The sequence below is a fragment of the Elaeis guineensis genome, chromosome 3 (assembly GCF_000442705.2).
Source record: "Elaeis guineensis isolate ETL-2024a chromosome 3, EG11, whole genome shotgun sequence".
Taxonomy (NCBI): domain Eukaryota; kingdom Viridiplantae; phylum Streptophyta; class Magnoliopsida; order Arecales; family Arecaceae; genus Elaeis; species Elaeis guineensis.
The window spans coordinates 49039355-49062581 of NC_025995.2; the positions used below are offsets into that span (position 1 = coordinate 49039355).

At 43.8% G+C, this 23227-nt stretch overlaps 1 protein-coding gene across 6 annotated transcripts in view; it reads right to left on the reverse strand.

The window, feature by feature from the left end:
• LOC105035537 (organelle RRM domain-containing protein 1, chloroplastic) overlaps positions 1-17137 on the reverse strand; it is an 80235-nt gene extending 63098 nt beyond the window's left edge. The window contains exons 1-6 of one of the 6 annotated variants that reach the window (XR_003799333.2): positions 16627-17137; positions 16427-16527; positions 15330-15573; positions 15145-15242; positions 15006-15071; positions 11178-11261 (exon numbers count right to left, since the gene is read on the reverse strand). Coding sequence is in view for 5 of the 6 variants with exons in the window: in XM_029261979.2 (XP_029117812.1) it covers positions 11178-11261; positions 15006-15071; positions 15145-15242; positions 15330-15573; positions 16427-16527; positions 16627-16958 (925 nt within the window). In the remaining variant the exon portion in view is untranslated. The remainder of the gene's footprint in view (positions 1-11177; positions 11262-15005; positions 15072-15144; positions 15243-15329; positions 15574-16426; positions 16528-16626) is intronic. The other 5 variants (XM_029261979.2, XM_010911122.4, XM_029261980.2 and 2 more) reach the window with 5 other exon arrangements.
• Between the last annotated feature and the right edge of the window lie 6090 nt (positions 17138-23227).

Here is a 23227-nt window from a genome sequence, read left to right on the forward strand (position 1 = left end):
GAGAGATGTCGCCGAAGGTCGAAAGTCGGTAGAATCCCCAAAGGGTCACTCCTGTCACGAACTTCGACTGGGGGGTATTTTATACCCAACACCAATCCCCCTACTTCCGAGTTCGAGTTTCGAGCGAAGGAAGTGCAGAAAAATTTTCACAGCCGAAGTCGTTTCCTTGAATTCCGCACACGACCGCCCTCGAAAATCTTGGCATTCAATGCACGTGCTGGAGTCTTTTTCCGATTAGGGCGATCCGAAGGGTCCTTTCGGAATTTCCCCCGATGCGTAGTCCTAAGCGCCACACCATAATGGTTCCGCAAGCAGCTAACCCTACGTCACGGTGAGTGGGACACGTGGCGGGCGCTGGTGGACTTAGGGATATCCGCCACCATAACTGCGCCAGGCCCCGTCGCTTATTTAAACCCTCTCCTTCCCTCCAGGGATTTCACTTCGCCTGAGAGTTGACACCTTTCTTCTGCCTGAGAGTTTAGTCACTCCATCGACGCCCTTTTTGACTCTAAGCGCTCTTCGCACCAGGCTTCGCCATCTCCACCGGCTCCCCACCGCCTTCAGTCTTCCGAGTCCCTTCGAGGGGTTCTCCCATCGGGGCTTCTGCCCCGAAAGCCAACCTCGAGAGGATGCCACAGATCAAGATAAGTATGAGGGGGAAAACAGCGGCCTGCGAATTCTCTGGCTGTCGAACTGTCACTGAGGGTTCCCACCGCCTCAAAGGGGGCTCAAGGGAGAATTCCTTCAACAACAAGGATTTAATAACGGAAACAACCGATGAGCGCGTTCCGTCCGAGAATTTCGGAGTAGTTGAACGGGGTGACACCGGTCAAGGGGGCAGAGTTGTCGTCACAAGCTGTGGCGAGATTCTTGACGTCGTCGGGGCCGAGGGACCAGAAGCGGTCGGCGCTGACGGTGGGACAGTAGAACTTGTTGCGGGGACGGTGGAAGTAGCGCATGCCGACCTTGCCGAAGTACCTAGGACGGTGGTTGTCGTGGAGCACACGGTGGTGGTGCATGCCTTCGGCACCATCGCGGCCTCCGGGGTACTTCCGATTCTTCTCGATGCAGGTCGTCGTTGCTGCTGCCGTCGCCGTCGCTGCCCCTTGAATTCTATCCCTCCCTTTTTCCCCTAGGGCTGGGGTTTCGACGATGGAGCGGAACGAGGCGGGGGGCGAGAGCTGAGGGATCTATCACACGCACTGGAAAATGCTGCCGAGAAGGATGGAACCGAAAGGAGAAGTTGGGAGTTTGAAGTGGTCTCCAACGTGTTCCTTTTGAGCCTTGTAGTAATGTTCTTTTTCCTCGGCCCCAAGGGCCTTGTAACGTACACCTTGTTAATCAATAATGAGAAGGAGATTTTGTTACTTCGTCCGCACTTTGCATCGAATTGCTGCCTGCCGAACTTTTTTCATTTACCATTGTTATAGTTGTATTCCCTTCTTTTTCTTTTTCTTTTCTTTCTTTTTTTTTTTTTGACGTCGTCCGGAGGTTTCTGGTCGTTGCCGCGTCGACTCGCTTTTCCAGTCATCCTTCTTCTTCAGCCTTAATGGCTCTGTAATGCATATTTAATAAATAACATGAGAAGAAAATTTTTCGCTACCTCTTTTACCCATATGTTGAATTGTCGCTTGCCGAGCTTCTTTCGGCTTTTGCCTTGCTTGAAATCGATGCCGTTCGGAGGTACCCGATTGCCGTCGCATTGACCCGTCCTTTCGTCCATGGCCGCAGATTTGCCCGGGGTCGCTCGGGTTTGACGCCCCCTTTCAGAGTTCGAGCTCGGAGGTTCGAGCTTCTCATCACCCTGAGGAAGTCGTCTTATCTCGGACTTGCGTTGAGAGCTTTCTTGAAGGCCGGAGTTTTTGATAAGAACCCCAATCCTTGCTGGGACGAGGTTCCCTGCATCTTTGATGCTGTTTGTTTTTCATTTGTCGCTGACGCAGTCCGTCGCTTTCCTTTTTAACTCTCCTCCCCTTTCTCCTTTTTCTTTTTCGAGTGAGGGTTTTCCCTCTGCTCTTGGTGGGGTCGCGAGAGCGCGAAGGGGCCGCTGGGAAGGTCCCCTTTTTTCCATCCGATCTTGAATGACCAGACCTTAATTGGTGTCGGAACGAGGTTCTTCCCCTATTTCTGTCGTAATAGGTTTCAGCTCTGGTTAGGACGAGGTCCTCTTGTCTCTAACAGGGCTATGGGGGCATATATGGGCATTGCAGGGCCTCTCCCCCCATCCGGTCTAAATGTAACCGGACCTTCGACTTTGCTCAGGTTAGGACGAGGTTCTCCTCCTGTCCCTAACGTGGCTGTGGGGGTACATATGGACGTTGCAGGGCCTTTTCCCCCATCCGGTCTAAATGTAACCGGGCCTTCGACTTTGCTCATGTTAGGACGAGGTTCTCCTCCTGTTCCTAACATGGCTGTGGGGGCACATATGGGTGTTGCAGGGCCTCTCCTCCCATCCGATCTAAATATAACCGGGCCTTCGACTTTGCTCATGTTAGGATGAGGTTCTCCTCCTATTCCTAACACGGTTTGTTTCGATCGTCCTGTCGATATAGGCTCGTGCCAAGAGAGAAGACATGTGGATATAAGACTTTTATTAAAAATGAAGTTACCGGTAATACATTCGTAAATTTTCAGAGCTTCATGGTCGCGGGAGGTCTGCTCCTCCGAGCTCCTTGAGGTAATAAGTTCCGGACCGGACTACTTCTTTGACTTCGTATGGGCCTTCCCAATTTGGGGCGAGCTTCCCTCGATCCTAAGGTTGCGAGACGGCGGCTCATCGAAGCACTAAATCTCCTGCTCTAAAGACTTTATTCTTGACCCGGAAGTTGTAATAGCGGGCGACTTTCTGCCTGTAAGCTGCCATCCGAACTTGAGCTACCTCCCGCTTTTCTTCCAACAAGTCGAGGTTGGCTTTAAGACCTTGCGAATTGTGATGCTCGTTGAATGCCACGACTCGTGCCGACGGAAGCTTGAGCTCAATTGGGATAACGGCCTCTGTTCCGAAGGCTAGAGCGGAGGTCTCCCCCATGGGCAGTCTTTGGGTAGTTCGGTACGCCCACAACACATGATAAAGTTCGTCTGCCCAAGTTCCCTTCGCTTTTTCGAGCCTTATCTTGATCCCTTGCAGCAGAGTTCTGTTGGTTACTTCAGCTTCGCCGTTCGCCTGAGGATGGGCTACGGACGTGAAGTTGTGGGAGATGTTTAGGTCCTCACAAAATTCGACGAATCTCGCTCCTGCGAATTGCCGCCCATTATCAGTAATTAGGGTTCTCGGCAAGCCGAACCTGCAAACGATTGACTTCCAGACGAAGTCTTGCACTTTAGCTTCTGTGATTTTCGCCAGCGGTTCGACCTCGACCCACTTGGTGAAATAGTCAATCGCTACCAGGAGGAACTTCCTCTGCCCCGATGCCACGGGAAAGGGTCCAAGGATATCCATCCCCCATTGTGCAAACGGCCATGGGGCACTCAAGGGTGTAAGCTTGGTAACGGGCTGTCTCTGGATGTTGGCATATCTCTGACATCGGTCGCACTTTCTGACGTATTCAATTGAGTCACGATGCATAGTCGGCCAGTAATATCCTTGGCGGAGCAACTTGTGGGACAAGAATCTAGCCCCCAGATGGCTTCCGCAGATTCCTTCATGCATCTCCCACAAGGCGTAGTCAGCTTCCGAAGGCCGGAGACATTTTAAAAGAGGCAAAGAGTATGATCTCTTGTATAACTTGCCCTCATAAAGGATGTATCGAGAGGCTTGATTTCTAAGTTTCCGAGCTTCTTTTGCATCATGAGGGAGAACCCGTCTCTGAGGTATGCTATCAGTGGGTCGATCCAACTGGGCTCGTGGTCAATTTCCATCACGGGCCGCGATTCTTCCGTACTCGAGCACTTCAGAACTTCAAAGAGAACACCCTTGGGCAATTCAGCCGGAGCCAGCATAGCCAGCTTGGAGAGGAGATCGGCCCTGGTATTTTCCATCCTTGGAATCTGCCTGATGTTGAAGCTACTGAAGGCGGGGACGAGCTCCTTTACTTTTTCAAGATACTTAGCCATGCTGTCCTCTCGTGCTTCGTAGTTTCCACTGACTTATCCCACTACCAATTGGGAGTCGCTGTGAACTTGGAGCCTATCTACTCCCAACTCTTTGTCGATGTTCAATCCTGCGATCAGAGCTTCATATTTCGCTCCATTGTTTGTTACGGACAACTCGAAGCGCAGAGCGTACTCCGTGACGATTCCCTCTGAACTGATCAAAATCAGGCCCGCGCCTGCGCCCGACATGTTGGAAGATCCGTCCACGTAGAGGGCCCAAAAGCAACCAGGGGGGTCTGCTTCTTCTTCGGGGGAGTTCGGTCGGGGCTCCAGGCCGTCAATTTCGCCCTGTTCAGATTCGGCCTCCTCCGGGATAGTGCACTCCACTATAAAATCTGCGAATATCTGAGCTTTCACTACTGGTCTAGGTCGATAGTTGATGTCAAATTCTGTAAGCTCGATCGCCCATTTCGCCATCCTTCCGGAGGCATCCGTCCGGTGCAGAATCGCCTTGATCGGTTGGTCGGTGAGCAACGTTACGGTGTGCCCTTGAAAGTAGGGTCGGAGCCTCCGGGCTGCAATCAACAGGGCGTAAGTTTTTCTAATTTAGTATACCTGATTTCGGCGTCTCTCAATGCGCGACTGACGTAGTAGATCGGCCGTTGGATTTTTGCCTCTTCCTTGACAAGGACTGCTGCGAGAGCCATGGGGGAGACCGCCAGGTACAAAAACAGTTCCTCTCCAGGCTCGGACTTCGCCAACAACGGAGGCGAGCCGAGGTAGCTCCTTAGCTCTTCGAACGCCTGTTGGCACTCAGCGGTCCAACAGAAGTTCTTTGGCCGCTTGAGGGTTTGGAAAAAGGGTAAGCACCGTTCGGCTGACCTCGCAACGAAGCGATTCAGGGCTGCTACCCTCTCTGTAAGGCGCTGAACCTCTTTTATCGACTTCGGGGCGGCCATCTCCTAGATGGCGCGAATTTTCTCTGGATTGGCTTCAATTCCGCGCCCCGATACCATGAAGCCCAGGAACTTCCCCGAGGTCACTCCGAAAACACATTTAGTCGAGTTCAGCTTCATCTTATATTTTCGGAGGGCGTCGAAGATCTCCTCGAGGTCGGCGACGTGGTTCATGAAAGATTTGCTTTTCACGAGCATGTCGTCCACGTAGACCATATTGCGGCCGATCTGCTCCTTGAAGATTTTGTTCACCAGCCGTTGGTAGGTTGCGCCTGCATTTTTTAAGCCGAAAGGCATGACTCTGTAACAGTAAAGGCCACGGTTAGTAATGAAAGCAGTCTTTTCTTCGTCTTCCGGCGCCATCCTGATTTGATTATAGCCAGAGAATGCGTCCATAAAGGTGAGAAGCTCATGGCCCGAGGTTGCGTCCACCAGTTGATCAATTCTGGACAGAGAGTAGCTGTCCTTTGGGCAGGCTTTATTCAGCTTTTTGAAGTCTATACACATCCTCCATTTGTCGTTTGCCTTTTTGACTAGGACGACGTTGGAAATCCAGTCAAGATAATTGACTTCTCTAATGAATCCGGCTTTCAGGAGTTTGTCCACTTCCTCGGCTATCGCTTTCTGCCTCTCCGGTGCATGACCTCGAATTTTTTCTTTCGTCGGTCGATGCTTTGGATCGACGGCCAGACGGTGTTCCATGACTTCCGTGTCAATCCCCGGCATATCTGCTGGAACCCAAGCGAAAACGTCCGCATTCTTTCGTAGAAAATCGATGAGATGCGTCCGCACCTCTTCCCCCAGGTTGGAGCCGATCTTCACCACATGCTCTGCATTCCCGTCGTTCAAAGGGATCGAAACCAGATCTTCGATTGGGCCGCCCCTCTCCTCAGCGAGGTCGTCGCGGGCGTCCAGCCCATCAACTGGACAGAGGTCGGATTGGTCACTTCTTTGCAAGGCTATGTTGTAGCAGTGCCTGGCCAGGGCTTGGTCTCCCCTGACTTCTCCGACCCCCTGGTTGGTAGGGAATTTCAATTTCAAATGATAGGTTGACACGACGGCTCGGAGAGCGTTGAGGCCAGGTCGGCCGAGGATTGCGTTGTAGGCTGACGGTGCCTTCACCACCAGGAAATTCACCAGAGCCCTGGATTGTCTTGGATATCGACCCGCAGCTACAGTCAAAGTTATTACTCCCTCCACCGGGATAGCATCGCCGGTAAACCCTACCAGAGGAGAGCTAATCGGCCCCAAATGGCCGTCAAAGATGGACATTCTTGAGAAGGCGTCGTAGAACAAAATGTCGGCCGAACTTTCATTGTCGACTAGAATGCGGCGGACATCGTAATTACCTATATTCAAGGAAACTACAACTGCGTCGTTATGAGGAAATTGAACTCCCCAAGCATCTTCTTCAGTGAAAGTTATGGATTCCTCGCTCTTTCGCCGTTTGGGAGGTCCGGCCAATACGCCGGTCGCTCCCCGCCAGGATTCTTCCGAGATGGTGTTGGCGAAATCCGTCGGAGGCCGATTGTCAGACCGCTCCATGCCGACGGCCGTTGCCGGAGGGAGAGCCTGGGAACTGGAGGCAAGGCCGGAGCCTGAGATCTGACCGCAGAGGCCATGGGTCGCCGTGCGGATGCCTTGCGGGGAGGCATCGGGCGAAGATCTAGCAGGGGAAGGAGTGGACGCTGGAAAAGATGACCGGAGGCGGTCCCGTTGAGCGCTCCTTTAAGAACAAGGGTACCGCGAAGACACAAGACCCTTCCTCTAGCGCCAATCCTATTGGTGCAAAAATCCGTCTGCGTCGGAGAAGCTGGAGTCGAAGGAGTCGCGGTCACCGTCGGGACCTGCAAAAGAAGTCTAAACCGGAGTTGGGGTTGCTCTGGCAAGACCCTCCGACGCTCAAGTCAGTTCTCTGTCTCAACAAGAATGGAGTGCTCGAACGAAAATTTTAGCAGAGTTTTTGAGATAGAAATTAGAGCTTAGAGAATAACGTATCTGGGGCCCCCTTTTTATAGGCGGAGGGAGCAACGGATTGATAGTGACGTTTGTAACCGCCTAGTAGTGGGCCGCCCGGAGCCAGGAGTTTATTATGAAGAGTAATGGGGTGGAGTCGTGGCTGTCACCATGGCTCGCCACGTGGAATCTGTTGCGGAGAGTGGAGAGGCGTCCGTTGTCGCGACTCGTCAGGGAGTGATGGAGCCGCGCAGTATCCACCACAGGGAGTGGAGCAGAGTCGTGGCCATTACTGCGGCCTGCCGCGTGGAGCCTGTTGCAGGGAGTGGTGGAGCCGCGCAGAATCCGCCGCAGGAAGTGGAGCAAAGTTGTGGCCGTTACTGCGGCCTGCCGGCCGAAATTCGATTGGGGTGTCCGGCGGAGAGAAATGGCTAGCTACCCATCTGAGAGGAGCTCGGAGTCCGGCTCTCATAGGAGTCCGGACGAAGTCTTCCTGCAGTCGAGGTCGGGGATGAAGTCCGGCTCCTGTAGGAGTCCGGGCGAAGTCTTCCTACAGCCGGAGTCGGGGACGAAGTCCGACTCCCGTAGGAGTCCTGACGGAGTTTACCTGCAACTGAAGCCGGAGGCGAAGTCCGGCTCCCGTAGGAGTCCGGACGAAGTCTGCCCGCGACTGAAGTCGGGGGCGGAGTCCGGCTCCCGTAGGAGTCCGGACGAAGTCTTCCTGCAGCCGAAGTCGGGGACGAAGTCCGGCTCCCGTAGGAGTCCGGACGGAGTTTACCTGCAACTGAAGTCGGAGGCGAAGTCCGGCTCCCGTAGGAGTCCGGACGAAGTCTACCTGCAATTGAAGTCGGGGGTGGAGTCCGACTCCCGTAGGAGTCCGGACGAAGTCTTCCTGCAGCCGGAGTCGGGGACGAAGTCCGGCTCCCATAGGAGTCCGGACGGAGTTTACCTGCAACTGAAGTCGGAGGCGAAGTCCGGCTCCCGTAGGAGTCCGGACGAAGTCTGCCCGCGACTGAAGTCGGGGGCGGAGTCCGGCTCCCGTAGGAGTCCGGACGAAGTCTTCCTGCAGCCGAAGTCGGGGACGAAGTCCGGCTCCCGTAGGAGTCCGGACGGAGTTTACCTGCAACTGAAGTCGGAGGCGAAGTCCGGCTCCCGTAGGAGTCCGGACGAAGTCTACCTGCAATTGAAGTCGGAGGTGGAGTCCGGCTCCCGTAGGAGTCCGAACGAAGTCTTCCTGCAGCCGGAGTCGGGGACGAAGTCCGGCTCCCATAGGAGTCCGAACAGAGTTTACCTGCAACTGAAGTCGGAGGCGAAGTCTGGCTCCCGTAGGAGTCCGGACGAAGTCTACCTGCAATTGAAGTCGGGGGTGAAGTCCAGCTCCCGTAGGAGTTCGGACGAAGTCTTCCTACAGCCGGAGTCGGGGACGAAGTCCTGCAACTGAAGTCGGAGGCGAAGTCCGGCTCCCGTAGGAGTCCGGACGAAGTCTACCTGCAATTGAAGTCGGGGGTGGAGTCCGGCTCCCGTAGGAGTTCGGACGAAGTCTTCCTGCAGCCGGAGTCGGGGACGAAGTCCGACTCCCATAGGAGTCCGGACGGAGTTTACCTGCAACTGAAGTCGGAGGCGAAGTCCGGCTCCCGTAGGAGTCCAGACGAAGTCTACCTGCAATTGAAGTCGGGGGTGAAGTCCGGCTCCCGTAGGAGTTCGGACGAAGTCTTCCTGCAGCCGGAGTCGGAGACGAAGTCCGGCTCCCATAGGAGTCCGGACGGAGTTTACCTGCAACTGAAGTCGGAGGCGAAGTCCGGCTCCCGTAGGAGTCCGGACGAAGTCAAACTGCAATTGAAGTCGGGGGCGAAGTCCGGCTCCCGTAGGAGTTCGGACGAAATCTTCCTGCAGCCGGAGTCGGGGACGAAGTCCGACTCCCATAGGAGTCCGGACGGAGTTTACCTGCAACTGAAGTCGGAGGCGAAGTCCAGCTCCCGTAGGAGTCCGGACGAAGTCTACCTGCAATTGAAGTCGGGGGCGAAGTCCGGCTCCCGTAGGAGTCCGGACGAAGTCTTCCTGCAGCCGGAGCCGGGGATGAAGTCCGGCTCCCGTAGGAGTCCGGACAAAGTCTAGAAGGTGGTCGATCGTCGTGGAAACTTAGGTGGAGTCTGTCCGTCGCGAAGAATCCGATCGACGCTGGTGGGAGCTTATCCGTCGGCAAAACTTGAGAGTGTTGTGGAGGCTTGGCCGCCAGAGAGGTTCGGAGAGATGTCACTGAAGGTCGGAAGTTGGTAGAATCCCCGGAGGGTCACTCCTGTCACGAACTTCGACTGGGGGGTATTTTATACCCAACATATATGTATACACATACATACATGTGTGTGTATACATACATGTATGATATACATATACACACATAGATATATATATATATATGTATGTATGTATGTGTATATATACATACATGTATACACGTACATACATGTATGTATATACATAGATGTATCTATATATATGTATACATACATATATACATATGTGTGTGTGTATACATATATATGTCTATATATATATGTGTGGGTGTGTACACACGCACATATACATATATACATATATATATATATATATATATACATACATACACATGCGCGCGCGCGCAGATATATATATGTATATATACATATACATATACATATATATGTATATGTATATACATATATGTATTTACATATGTATATATGTATGTGTATATGTATATGTATATATGTATGTGCATGTGTATATATATATGTGTGTGTGCGTGCGCGCGCGCGCGCGTATATATCTTTTGTTGTATTTTTATACATATATCTTTTGTTGTATCCTAGTTATATGCATCCTACTTAAGATTTGTCTGCTATCCATACCATGTCATGTTCATATCTTGTATCTACGTCAATGCTTTATAATAGATCCACAACCCTCTTTCTTCCTCTTCCTTAAAATGTCTACAATAGAGGAGCCAAGAGGGGGTCAATAGCCATGTGAGGAACCACGAGGCCAATAGCCACGTGCATGCATGCTATGATAAAAATGAACATGTTTATTTTATATGTTATCTTGAGCTCAAGGTGAAGCATCGTGTGGCAAATCCAAGCATTGCTTTCTCTATAAGCCAATTATTGAAAGAGATAAGGCATAACACCCTAAATTTCACAGCCTGTTAGGCTCCACCATCACATGAGCAAAACAACCCAACATGGCCCCGCATCTGGACCAACTAACTTAATGTAGTATCCAGCTAAATGACAAGCCAATATGATCGTGAAGCTTCCAATGATTCCCACGGCAATCATGCATGCTCCATAATCGAGAACAAAAAGACATGACATCATTTCTTCCTGCATGTTTGCTCCTGTTTGGGGCTATACCGGACACAAAATCAATGCCCCAATTTTCAAACATGGAATGGATTCTTATAAAGACTAAAAGTGTTTGAATCTTCATAACTAGCAGCAAATATAAATGTAATATCATGAATTTAGAACAAAAGTTACATCCCTGGAACATAACTTCCCGAAAAAAAATGCTATTCTTCAAATAAAGGGTCCAGACAAGTACTGCTCAAGAAAAAACATGTGAAAAAAAAGAAACTATCATTGCATTGCAGCATCAGTCTATTTTTATGCTTAAGAATGTGTTCTAGTTTGGCTTGGTTTATATTTGAGCCTCAAAAATGACTTTTAGAAGCTAGGAGCAGAAGACAGAACAAGATTTATTGGAAGCCATGTGTTCCATTTGGTTCAAAGTGGTACTAGGAACAGAAATGGACGAGGGAGACAGCACGGGCCTCCAAGGGATCCAACACCATGATTTATTAGTAGGTTGATCAAAAAGATGGATGCAACCCCTAATTGCAGGCAATCCTTCATAAATTGGATAAGGCTTGTCGACTAAAGAATAAAGTATTTTGAACGTACAATCAAAAACTTTAATAGCTCAAGATAATGCTCGAGGAGAATTAAGCCTACAGAAAAGGACCAAACAAGAGAAAGCTGTGCCTAGCATCAATCACATTTCTTATACATAAATTGTCCCTATTTTAGCTTCTTAATCAACTAGTAAGCTGAAGTCCAGAACATCATAGTTAATGTCCTGATTTAAACTTCTGTATGAATAGTTCTTACTGGGAAAAATGATATAACAGTTTTTAAAGAAGATTGTTGAAAGCACTGAAGGGAGGAACTAAAATTAATAAAGGAGGTATCTTACCAGTCACAAAAAGTCTTTTGGTTTTCACATCAGGTATCTTATTGGTTCCTGATGAATCCAGCAGTCCCTTCGATTTTTCATCACCTGCATCATTATTACTATGTATATTATGCAGGCAGTTTATATGCATGTCTGGAAAAAAATATATATGCGATGTATGAAGTTAAATGAATGTTTAAGTCTGGTTCCCACAAGTATCACCTGAAACTGAATATGTAATTACTGTCATGATTTATTAACCTGAAAATTAAACATGCCATACTACAATGGAAACTCAGACAATGGTCATAAGTTTCTTAAGATCTAAAATATTCTAAATATTGTAACACAGTAACTAAAAGACAAGAACCTTTTTTTTCTCTTTTACAAGCAACAGTGATCATCATTCGAAATCAAAGAGAAAAAAGATTTACTACAGTGCTCCAGTAAATCATGCACAACCCAACAGCAAGAGACAGAAAGTTAGGACACTAGATAAAGAAGCATGAAGCCCTTCCATGAAATTTTTGTTTCTAATATGATAGAACTGAGGCAAAGGCAAGAATCTGTATAAAATGGAGAAGCAAATATTGGACCTAGTCATCATCCAAACTCCATGACTAACAATGTGCAAAGTGGTCACTCAACATTCCTCAGCATGACCGAGAGAGTGAGAGAGGGGGCAATCTAACAGAAAACCATGCCATCCGAACAATCATCAGCAAGAAAGTTGGTCTCCAGAAAAGAAAGACAATCTTATAGGCCAAGACGATTCATGGAGAAAAAAAAACACTGCTATATCCCTCCAATAATTTCTCAGCACACAAGATCCACCTAAGATGGTTATCCCGAAGTAAATTTTAGTGCTTATGTGCAACATGTTAAGCTTTCAAACACCATATGTTAAAAATATCCCCTCTGCATGACCAAAAAAAGTCGTAAGAGGAGCTAACTATGTTAGTATCCCATTGCCAGGATCTAGCACAAACACATTTCTATCCGGCAAAACCATATAAAGCAATGAAAAGTGATAGTAAACTTCTTCCCCTCCATGATGTAATGACCTTGGATCTTGCCCCAAAAGGCTAGCTAGAATTTAGTATTTGGGGTCAAGGACCCTGCTTAAATACCAAAGATCTCCCCACATGTGCACCCAATGTAGGATGAATCACACGCCTACACAAGTCCTCGCACTATACCCCTACCTGAAGACTTGGCATCCCAGCCAAGAAAGGGTCCGATCAAAAACAAAAATCACGACACCTCACAATCAAGCCCACAAAGGCTAGTGCTATAGTGTCCCCTAGGTACACATGGTTTATAGGCTACATTGGCTCTCATACCATTTATCCCAGGACCTCAACAAAAAGGCTAGATACTATTTGAGGTCTTTGGCCCTACTTAAATACCCAAGAACTCCCTAATCCACACCCCATGTGGGACTAAACACAACCACAAGTGTCCGCACAAGAAAAAATCTTATAAATTAGTTTCCAAAGTACATCACCTAAAATGATAATTAAAAGCACTTAGAGCTTCCACAAGCTAGCTTATTTTAGATTTACACATGCACTTATAACATGAATTTCTCTAGTTATTTAGTTGGTTTGCTACATTCTACTCCCTTAATTAGTGTATTGAATAACTGAAAAAAAATGGTTCTCCAAAATTTCATCTTTAGTCCCACATGGCTTCTTTTGAAATTCTTTTTTCAAGTAAAGGAAGGGGGCACCCTACCTAGGTACTCAGGTGTAGGCGAGAGTCGAACTCGATCGTTGGGTACTAGAACCCAATAACTTCACCAATTGGGCTAGTTGGCGTCACTTCACTTGAAAAGTTATGGCATCACAACTAGGGGTGACAATATTTAAATGTTTGAACTGTTTAACTTTTTCCAACTCGTTGTAGATCGAGTTAGATTACTTGTTTAATACAATAGTCAGGTTCAAATCTGGATTCTGGACCTATTTAATAATCAAGTTGAGTTTGGATTAACAGATTTTTGATCGATCTGTATCCAACCAGACCCTTAAGTCTGACCCGACCCAATTGCCACCCAGAATCACAACACCTTAGTAAGAATTAAGAGGAATCATCTTGTTTCAACATTCTATTCTTTTGGGCCTACAATCTAGATCGATGCTTAACATAAACCAAGTCACCATTAATCTAAACGAATCATAATCAATAATATACGGTGACTAGGAATGCCCTTTTGGATAGCCTTTATGGGTGAGGTTCTAGGTCATTATATTGGTATTAAGGCCAACCTAGCATATGAACCATGTATGGCTAGGGGAGCAACATAAGCCTTTCTAGTGCCAACCATGAACAGGTCATGGTATTTATGTTTTTTAATTGGATCTTTCCCTAGTAACGACACCAAGGCTAGAACTGAGAGAGTGTGTGAGGACCTACATGAGCATGTCTAGCCTCACCTTAAGTGTGCGTTAGGGAGGTCTTAGGTATTTAAGTAGCACCAAGTACCACAAATAATTTTTAGCTAGCCTTGTTGGGTGAGATCCTAGGTCATTTCATTTCCAATTGGACCTTTGGGTTTTAGCAATATTTTGATATAATAAATTTAAGAGATCTCAAGATTTGATAAATACATGAATGCTCGTAAAATATGTTATTTTGATCCAACACCAAAAATCTAGATTTCGAACTGAAGTTGGGAAACCTTTCTTCTTTTTTTTTTTTGATATTTTTGAGTTTTTAAGTATTTTTATTGAATTCAGATGAGGTTGCTTCCTTATTTACATGTAAAATCTTAAGTAAATGAAAAAATAGAAACAAAAATAAAAAGGAAGAAAGGACCTGCAAATGAGTCCATGTAAATATTATTAAGTCCTTTTACCTGCTCGTATGTTTATTCCTGACACAGCATGAACCCATGCTAACAATCCCCCTACTCCATCACTCAGAGTGCCAACCTACTTAATCAACCAAACTAAGTAGATTAACTGACCTTGTGAAGCCCGTTTGTGTAAAGCGCCTCTCCTTGCCTATAAATAGGGACAAAGGGGGAATCCTAAGGGAAAGATTGCACAAGCCATTGAAGGAGGAAATGGCTAAGAAGAAGAAGATGATGATGATGATGATGAACGGAATTTGGATAAGGAGATATGCGGTTCCTTTTGCATCATAAGATAAGTGACTCTTCTCCATATTTTAGAATTTAAGATTTTGGTGGTTTTAAGTTCCATAAATTGAATTTTGAGTTATGCCTGGTTTGAAATATTAAACATATGGTCATTTCCAGAATGTGTGATCCATCAACACAACTCAATATGTCAGCCTAATATACTTTTGCTTCTTTGTTCACTCAGCTATTTTGATATCACTGTCAAAATAACATAAGGTTCATGTTATACTAACAATGAGACAGTGCATATGTCCAAGTATTCTGTTACTTTATAGCACTTATTATCTTAAATAACTTCTTAATTTCTTTAATGGTCCCACTTTGTGCACAAATTAAAATAAAACTTTTTCAAAAGGGTTGCTAAGATGCTTATAATGATTCACAAAGTTCCAAAAAAATGCCATAACACAATTTCCAAGGACTTGACCAGTGACATCAGTAGACAGAGTGCCCTGCCTTGGTGAGTAGCAAGCTTCTTGTTTTAGTTAATAAAACAATACCATGCAAGTCTTACAGGCATTTAATGGATTATTCATGAATTTACATTCTACAATAATGGCTGCATGTAGCTTAACATAAGTACAAGATGGGACAGCAAAATGCATGAAAGTATTAGAATAAACATCAAAAAAAAGGGGGAAAAACAATTACTGGTGCTGAACATGTAAATAAGACATAATCCAACTGTGAATATGACTAACCTCTGTAATCTTTTTTATCTGACCCAAAATTCTTATCAGGCCACACAGATAGAACTCCTGGAACATCTGCAACACAAATATTCCCTTTAGACTGCAAAAATGAAGGGACACCTAAATGTATGCTTGTGCATATACTCACTAGCTAGTTCCCGTGCACATTCCTCATCAACTTGGCAACAAAATCCAAAATCCTTCTCCCAAGAGATATCATAAATGGAAACTTGTGCATCCTTCTCACTGCAAAAATTCACTGATGAACCTTCAAATGAAAGGTAAAGGGAAGAGAAGCAAAAGCCAGAAATGACATACAAGAGCGCTACTTACTTCCCCAAAACCTTGGTTAGGGTCTGAGCATAATAGTCCACCATCTGTGCCTTTGTTACAATTTCAACCCCAGGCTTCTCCATTTCAACTAGCCAGTACTCATTATTTTGCACTGACAAAAAAAACCTAGAACATCGGCCATCAGCTCCAAGTTGGTCAGTTAATGAGACATTCGGATAGCTATAATCCTTCTTTCTAGCTATTTCATCCCCATCGGGCCCAACAGATAATACCCTTGGCACTCCTACAACAAAAGAGGGGGACACTCATCAGATAATTACTGTGATGAGAAATTAGTCATAACTTGAAGTTATTATTTTGACTTTTCCAACATTTTGGGTAGCATCTGAACCGTCAAACAGAAAACACAATGTGCTTGGAGTCCAAATTGTGCTATTTCCATATTTCAATAAATCTTACATCATCATTATGAACTACGAGCAATTCTGGTAGTCAGTTATTTCACGAACTTTGCCATTGAGTTGTTCCGACATTATCTGCATCCTAAACTTACTGGTGTATGAGGAAATGGGCATGGCGGAAAGCCTTACATAGGGAATTGGCAGGTTCTGATCCATACTACAACATATGGATAATCTAAAGATGTCAAGCCAAATTCTTGTTTTGAAGGATCAAGTAAGACAGAGCAATATAGCGTCACCATTTTCTCAGGAAGTATAATATAGCTTCAAAATTTTATCACCGAAGGATCATTGCGAGAGTGAAGCAAACTAAGAACTCAGATTATTCTTTCTGGGCGATTGAGTCTTGAAGACTAGATATAAAAGAGCAGACGAACCTACTCTAAGTACAATGCCCTACTAAATTCAAAGATCCTAGAACAACTTAGTAACACGAGAAGAACAGTACCAATAGTTTGAGCTAACTTCAGTCGGCAATACAAGAACCAAGATCGGAAAGTCCATTAGGGAGCTAGAGACAGCTTTCTACAGTGAGAATAATTCGTCAAAACTGTAAGGAATACAGGTTATTAGTTGATTGCTGCATCTCTCACTGATTAGTAAAGGGACATACGCACCAACTGGTATTATCAAGAGAAGAAAACGAACAAAACCACGATTCATCATGAAACTCACTGGCGAGCTGACGAGCCAACTCCTCATCAATGTCACAGCAGAAGCCAAACTGGTTCTGCCATGAAGCGTCATAGATGCACATCTGAGCCTCCTTCTCACTGCTTAAAATACCCAAAGATAAACAGATTTAAACAAGAAAATCGAAGGTATTTTTAAGATTAAGGAAGATGACGGGAGAAGAAGTAAAATGTAATCCTTGCCTGCCTAAAACACTAGCTAGGGTTTCGACGTAGTAGTCAATAACCTCGGATTTCGAGGGAGCGGCGTTCGGAGGCTTCTCCATCACCACCACCCACCGAGTACAAGGAGAGGCAGGCAGAGAAGAAGGCGATAGTGTCGCGGCCGTCGACGTCGAAAGCGGCGGCGGCGAGGATGACGCCCGGACGGAGACGGTCGCGCGAGGCTTCGTCGTGACGCGAGGGAAGAGGTTGGTAGGCTTGGCGGATGAGAGAAGGGAGTCCACCGGGCGGTGGGCGAAAGAAGGAGTTACGGGGAGGAGTCCGGCAGTCGGAAGGAGCGCGAGGAGCTCCATTCCCACGACAACGGCTGCCCGCCAAGCAGAGCAGCAGAGCGCAGCTAAATGGATTCCCACCTGGAGAGTTCAAGTATCTGCCTTGGCTAGTCCTACCCTCCAACCCTTGGACGCATACGGGGTTGATAATAAATGCGTTGTTCTTCGTTTCAATCACGGGCCTTTCGATGGATGGATTTGAAACGTCGTCCCGATTAGTACGCAATCTGCCGATTACTTGATATTTTTGGACAGCCTATTTGGACAAAGATGGGGTTGCATCTTTAATGTGAAAGCAGGATTCACCTTCCTTCTTGCAAATCCACCAATGGATGCCACAACTATCACTTTGAGATCCATGTACTCTGATCAATGAGATATTTGAAGCGCTTTGAAATCTATACCAGACATGATCCAATAGATGGTGTCTTAAAAAAAAAATCAATCATTTTTTTACATAAAAGATAATTACCCAAACTCTTTGAGCACAACACACAGCAACAAAAGGGAGCAAGTGGAGATGTCCTAAGAATCTTAATTAAAATTAACTTTGAATTCTTTATAAGATAAAGATCTGATTTGATAGAATTTCTAAATCAAATAGGATTCCATTTTAGCCTATAAAAGAGGCTTGAGATGAGATCTCTAGACTCTAAGCAATCAAAACAAGATGGCCTCCACACCTCTCTCTCTCTTTCTTGAGCTCTCCACACCTCTCCCTCTCCTCTCTTCATCACGCCCAAGAGTTGGACGTCCTTGATTTCTATGCCCAAGGGTTCGGCACTTTTTTCTTTCTATGCACAAGATCGGATTGCTGATTTGAGAGAAGTTCTCTCATCTTCTTCTTCCTCCTTTGAAGATTGTTTGCTGATTTCTTGATGAAGAAATAAAAGAGAAGCTTTCTTAGATCCGTTCCATGGATACCTGTAAAGACTGAATGCTTGTGCGACTCAAAAAGAACCAAAGAGATATCCATGATCATCAATTGTGGTGAATAACTATCCACGCAAAGATGAAGATGAGATCTTCATGATTTTTGCTTTAATATAATTTTATTTACTGCATATAGATCTTAAGAACATGATAGAGATGATCTCATGAAATATAATCTAGAAGATGCATATCAAATTAAATATGCTTCCATTGCCTATACAAAATTTGTTGCTCTAGCATGCATGCTGCCCTAGTTTTCCTTTCAGCAATATATATAGCAACAAAAACTTGCATTACCCCTAGGTTTCAAGCTAAAATGAAAGTTTTATGTGATTTGGACTCAAAAGCAGCTAAATGATTGCTTAGATTGGATTTATCTTTATAGTGTAGATATAAATTCAGCCCCAAACCCAGGTGCGAGGCTTATTCAATTGCATGCTTATCATACATATTGATATTGCACTAATCATTGTTCCATTATTCTATCAATTTTTTAAGGGCTGATATGATTTTGAATAACAAATGTGAATGTTTCAATAGTTATGTCATTGAAACCAGAGACAAGCCCATTATAACTTTACTGGAAATTATATGAAAGCTTCTTATGCAATTCTTCTCGGCCAAGAGATAGACTTTGCATAGGTATGGGGGCCAATATATCCTAAAATCCAAAAGAAATTCGAACCAGCTAAGCTACATGTCATGGACGGCCACATTACATAGGGTGGAAGATGCAATTTCGAGGTTGATCATCTAGATGACACTTTATAGTTGGCTTAAAAGGGATTGTGGATGCTGAAAATTTGATCTATTGAAATTTTCCATTATCATGCAGCTATAGCTATCATATTTTCAGGAAAAGAGAGAGAGCATTTTGTAAACCATAGGTACTCCAAAAATATGTTCTTCAAAGTCTCTGACTCAGTTGTTAAGCATATCCTTGGTATTCAATTCTAAGAGCCCTTATAGTTTCACATATCATCTGCCTTAAGGAGATCGTGTGGTAGGCTAAAGTTGCGTAGAGAAGAGAGGAGGATAATCTACTAGACCCACGTAGAATCAAAAGAAGTGGTTTCTCTCTTAAATGTAGTAATTGCTTGAAGTGGGGCCATAATGCTAGAACAGTTAAGGGCCCTAAGAAGAACAAACCTCCTAGAAAACAAGTAGCCAAAAGGAGAGAAAGTTCCTTAGGCCAAAAAGCCACTAGAAGCCTAATTGTCGCATATAGGTTTCTATTCTCTACTTGAGAGGTGTGAGAGACTCGAAAAATTAGTGAAAATTTTTATTTATTTTTAAAGTTTTTAGAATGAATTTTTACAAGTACAATCATCTAATTAAATCTTTACTCTCTGTAGTTTATTGTATCAGCTTTTAACTCTCCAATTCGAATCCTAGATATCAACCACTTAATTGAAACTAATTACATATTCTGGTTCAGAAATCTAAAAATAATTCTTATTTTTTTTGAAAAATTAAACCATATTCTTGATCAGGTTATCCCTATATCATCACTTGTCCAATCCATAGTCAACAAGCTATATTTGACAAATGGCTGGACAATGACAATGAAGTTAAGTGCAATAAATTGGAGTCCATGTTTGATGAACTCTAATGCATGCATAAAGACATGTAGTCTGCCGACGACTTGCTCACTCATCTACAATAGTTGTGAGATGATCAGAGTCGAATGGTGCATGAGATGCATGATGGACAGTTTGTCCATGATTACTGTTTGATAATGATCAAGGACACTGAGGAGCTTGAAAAGCTCGATATATTCATGCATAAGGAATTACTATGTAAATTAAATAATTTAATATACAAATACATGTAATCAGATTACTAAACCCTACAATTAGGACCTATAACATGTCATATTGTATTTATAAATCAGAAAATAAAAGCTTTGGTATTGATCAAATCAATACCCTATATCTGAAACAGTTTCAGATCTAAAACCTAGTTCACATCTAGATAAGAGAAGAGATTAGATCTCTTACCTTCATGCGGATCGAGAACTCTACGATTAATTTTCTTTGTTTTCTTTGGAGCCACACATGTGTCCGATCTCTACAGGTGATCTACACGAGGCTGCAATAAAATTAGAGGTTCGTCGAATGAAGATCCGCTCGAAGTACTAGCTTCTTGCAGATCTCTCCGGATGGTTAATCTAAAAAATATTTTTTGGATCTCTTGGATATTTCAGGAGATGAAGAATATGAGGAGAAATAAGAGAGAAGTCAAATCTTTGACCTCTCTAAAATCAAAAATAATCTATAAAAGAAAAAAGGTCCTAAGAGAAGACAGTTCTTCTCTTTCAGTACATCAACGATTGATGTCCCGAAAATATCTCTATGCTAGGACATGAGAAGACCTTCTTCTCTAGATATTTTTCTAACTTTCAGATCTTATGATATCTGATTTTTCTCATAGAAAAATTTCATGATTTATGGAGAAGAAGGATTCTAAAATAAACTTTAAGAGAAGATCTTCTTTTCTTCTTCTTCTCTCATCAGAACATGATCAAATCATATCCAAAATTAGATCACCATGCTCCAACTCATTGGAGCACAGATCTACCATGCCATCCCTCTTTCTCTCTTAGATTTTATCACATAAAAAAATAAAATAAAGAGAGAATAATCTGAAAAGAAAACAGTAAGAGAAAACAATCTTCTCTCTTAACCTTTGTTTCTACATGACATCAACTTTTGATCTCTTGATTGAAGACTCTCCTCCAAGGATATTGGCACCTCAAAGCACCCATGCCATCCTCTTTCTTCTCTACTTTTTTTATTAAAAAACTATAGATTTTAGACTCTTTATATTTATCATATGGGGCGGCAACTTTATATAAGGTAAACTAGGTCATAAGACCTAGTCTAACAAGGAGTCCATGGGGCATCCAACTCTTGGACGCCCCTTCCCTTATCTAATTCATGGAGAGCATGAAATTAAGCATAAAAGGGGCTACAAAATGAAAGGATAGGCTTGGAGGAAGTTGGCGCAAGAGAGGAGAGAAGAGTTCTTGTGAAGAGGGACTCTTTCAAAAAGGAAATAAACCTAAACCACTTTCCATAATAAACCAAATCACTTTCTATATTGAACCAAATCAAATCTGATTCAAATCTTTAGAATAAGTGGTGTGAGATCACTTTTCTTAGATGTAGATATCATATAAAAAATATTTAAAAATTAATTAGTGGGCGTGGGCTTTCTTAGTTGGCGCAAGAGAAGAGATGGAATCCTAGTCTAACTAAGATTCTTATGTAGACTAGGTCAAGTTTTTTGAACCCAATCCAAATTAATTGCAACCTAATTAATGGTGATTCTAGTCTAACTAAGAGTCTAATTAAATCAGATTAAATCATATTTAATTTTGATTTAAATTCTAACTTAATTAGGAAGTAGGTGCATACAAGTCCTAGTCAAACAGGGACTTGTTCTCCTTTGCAATTGGCTTATCCAATAAACTAATTAGACTTAATCCAATTAAATTCAAATCAATTTTAGTTGAATCAAATTCAATTAGACTTGATCTCAGCCCAATTGCTCAATCAAATTGAGCCAATTAGCAATCCAATTGCTAATTGATCCTCCTACAACAATTGCATTAGGTCAAACATCAATCACATTGATCGTTTAACTTTAGAACGATTCTCAATCGTCGATTAATCATCTGATTAGGTTATAATTTTTTATGTGTGTGACTCTATAGGTTCGAACCTAAGTCAGTAGTATAGGAACTAATTCTTGTATCAGTCAAAGTAACCATCTAGCAATGGTTCCCGACGTCCAGATAGGTCGAATATATGCAAAGCAACATTCTAAGAATCTTGACCCATGGTTACCGTATAATTCATTTTTTTGACCAATAATGCTCAAGATGACTTCGAGTATGCTATCAACACTCATACAAGTCATCTCTATTATGTCTCAAAATTTTGCAAATTCCATGACTCCTCACGAAGATTACCCAGGCCTAGGTTTTGCTAAATTGAAACATAGCGAGACATTCTCTTCTTGAAGTTAATCAGGAGTGGTCAATCTCATCTTGACTCACACACCGACTTCACAAATACTTGACTATATCCAGAAACCTTTCGAACCTATATTAAAAATATAGGCAGTCCGGCACCAAAGCACAGTGAGTTGTTTGCAAGTCACCGTGGTAATCTCAGATCGAAGGAACACTTATACCCATTGGCCTTAGCTAGCTACTCTTGACAGTAGAGTGTTACATTAGTCATGTTCAATACAAATATACTCCTACATCTTACCTGGATGTCATACTAGTGTCTCCACACCACTTGGTTATGAGGACAATCAACGCATATGGTATACAGCGACCTATACTTAATAAGTTATCATCCTTCTTAATAACTTATCATTTGATCGTGAACAATTTAAGAACCATCCGATAAATTCTTCTTTATTGATTGATTGTGGTTCTAAGGGCTTCATCATAATTTAGGAGTTCTTTTAAGGAAGATAGAACTTTTATGATAAATCTACCAAATAACTATTATTATTAGATAATTCATATACTAATTCCAATCATCTACCACTTAGATGATTGACTTTAGGATATATTTTCCAACAATCCATGCATAAGGAAATACTAATTGATTTGATCCTGTAATCCCTTCTTATTTCATATGGGTAGTTTGTGAACTACCATATGAATAATCATTATAGCACCTTATCTAAAATGATCAATATATTGGTAACTAAGGAATCTTGAAAAGTTCAAAGGTATATACCTAGAAAGCTTGAAGAAATAAGGACACATCTTTGGAAGGTATGTCGAAATTACTCAAAACTGATCTTATGATTTTTTTTTTCTTCCAGTTGAGTATTAGACTCTAGTGCTTATTTATACACTTCAGTATAGGATCTAAAGGAAGGTAGATGGTTGATGGAAGGTGAAGTAACCCTTCGAGTTGGCTATAGAGCAAGAGTTGCACTATGGTCGTGGGCATTTTAACCTCTATGACTACTGTTTGGATTTGGTTCTTAGAGAAAGTCTCTAACATTTGTATGGTGATGCATCTGTGAACTTATTTGAGTAAATAATGATGGCATTGGGTCTGAAGAATCCAGAGATCAGACAAATCTGAAGTATAAATATGTGGTACCTAAGGTTAGGTTATTGTTGGGTGGATGTCTGGCCAGGACACCACTTTTCAAGATCCTTTCAGTACCATGCGATGCAGCAGGAAGAAAGAAGAAACAAAACAAAAAGAAAAACAATCAAAATACGTGGATCAGCCACAAAAGGGCTCGCCTCCACGGGGCATGCAAACTTCACTATGAAAAAAAAAATTTACAAAAGGAGACCTCAACCTCAACCCTTG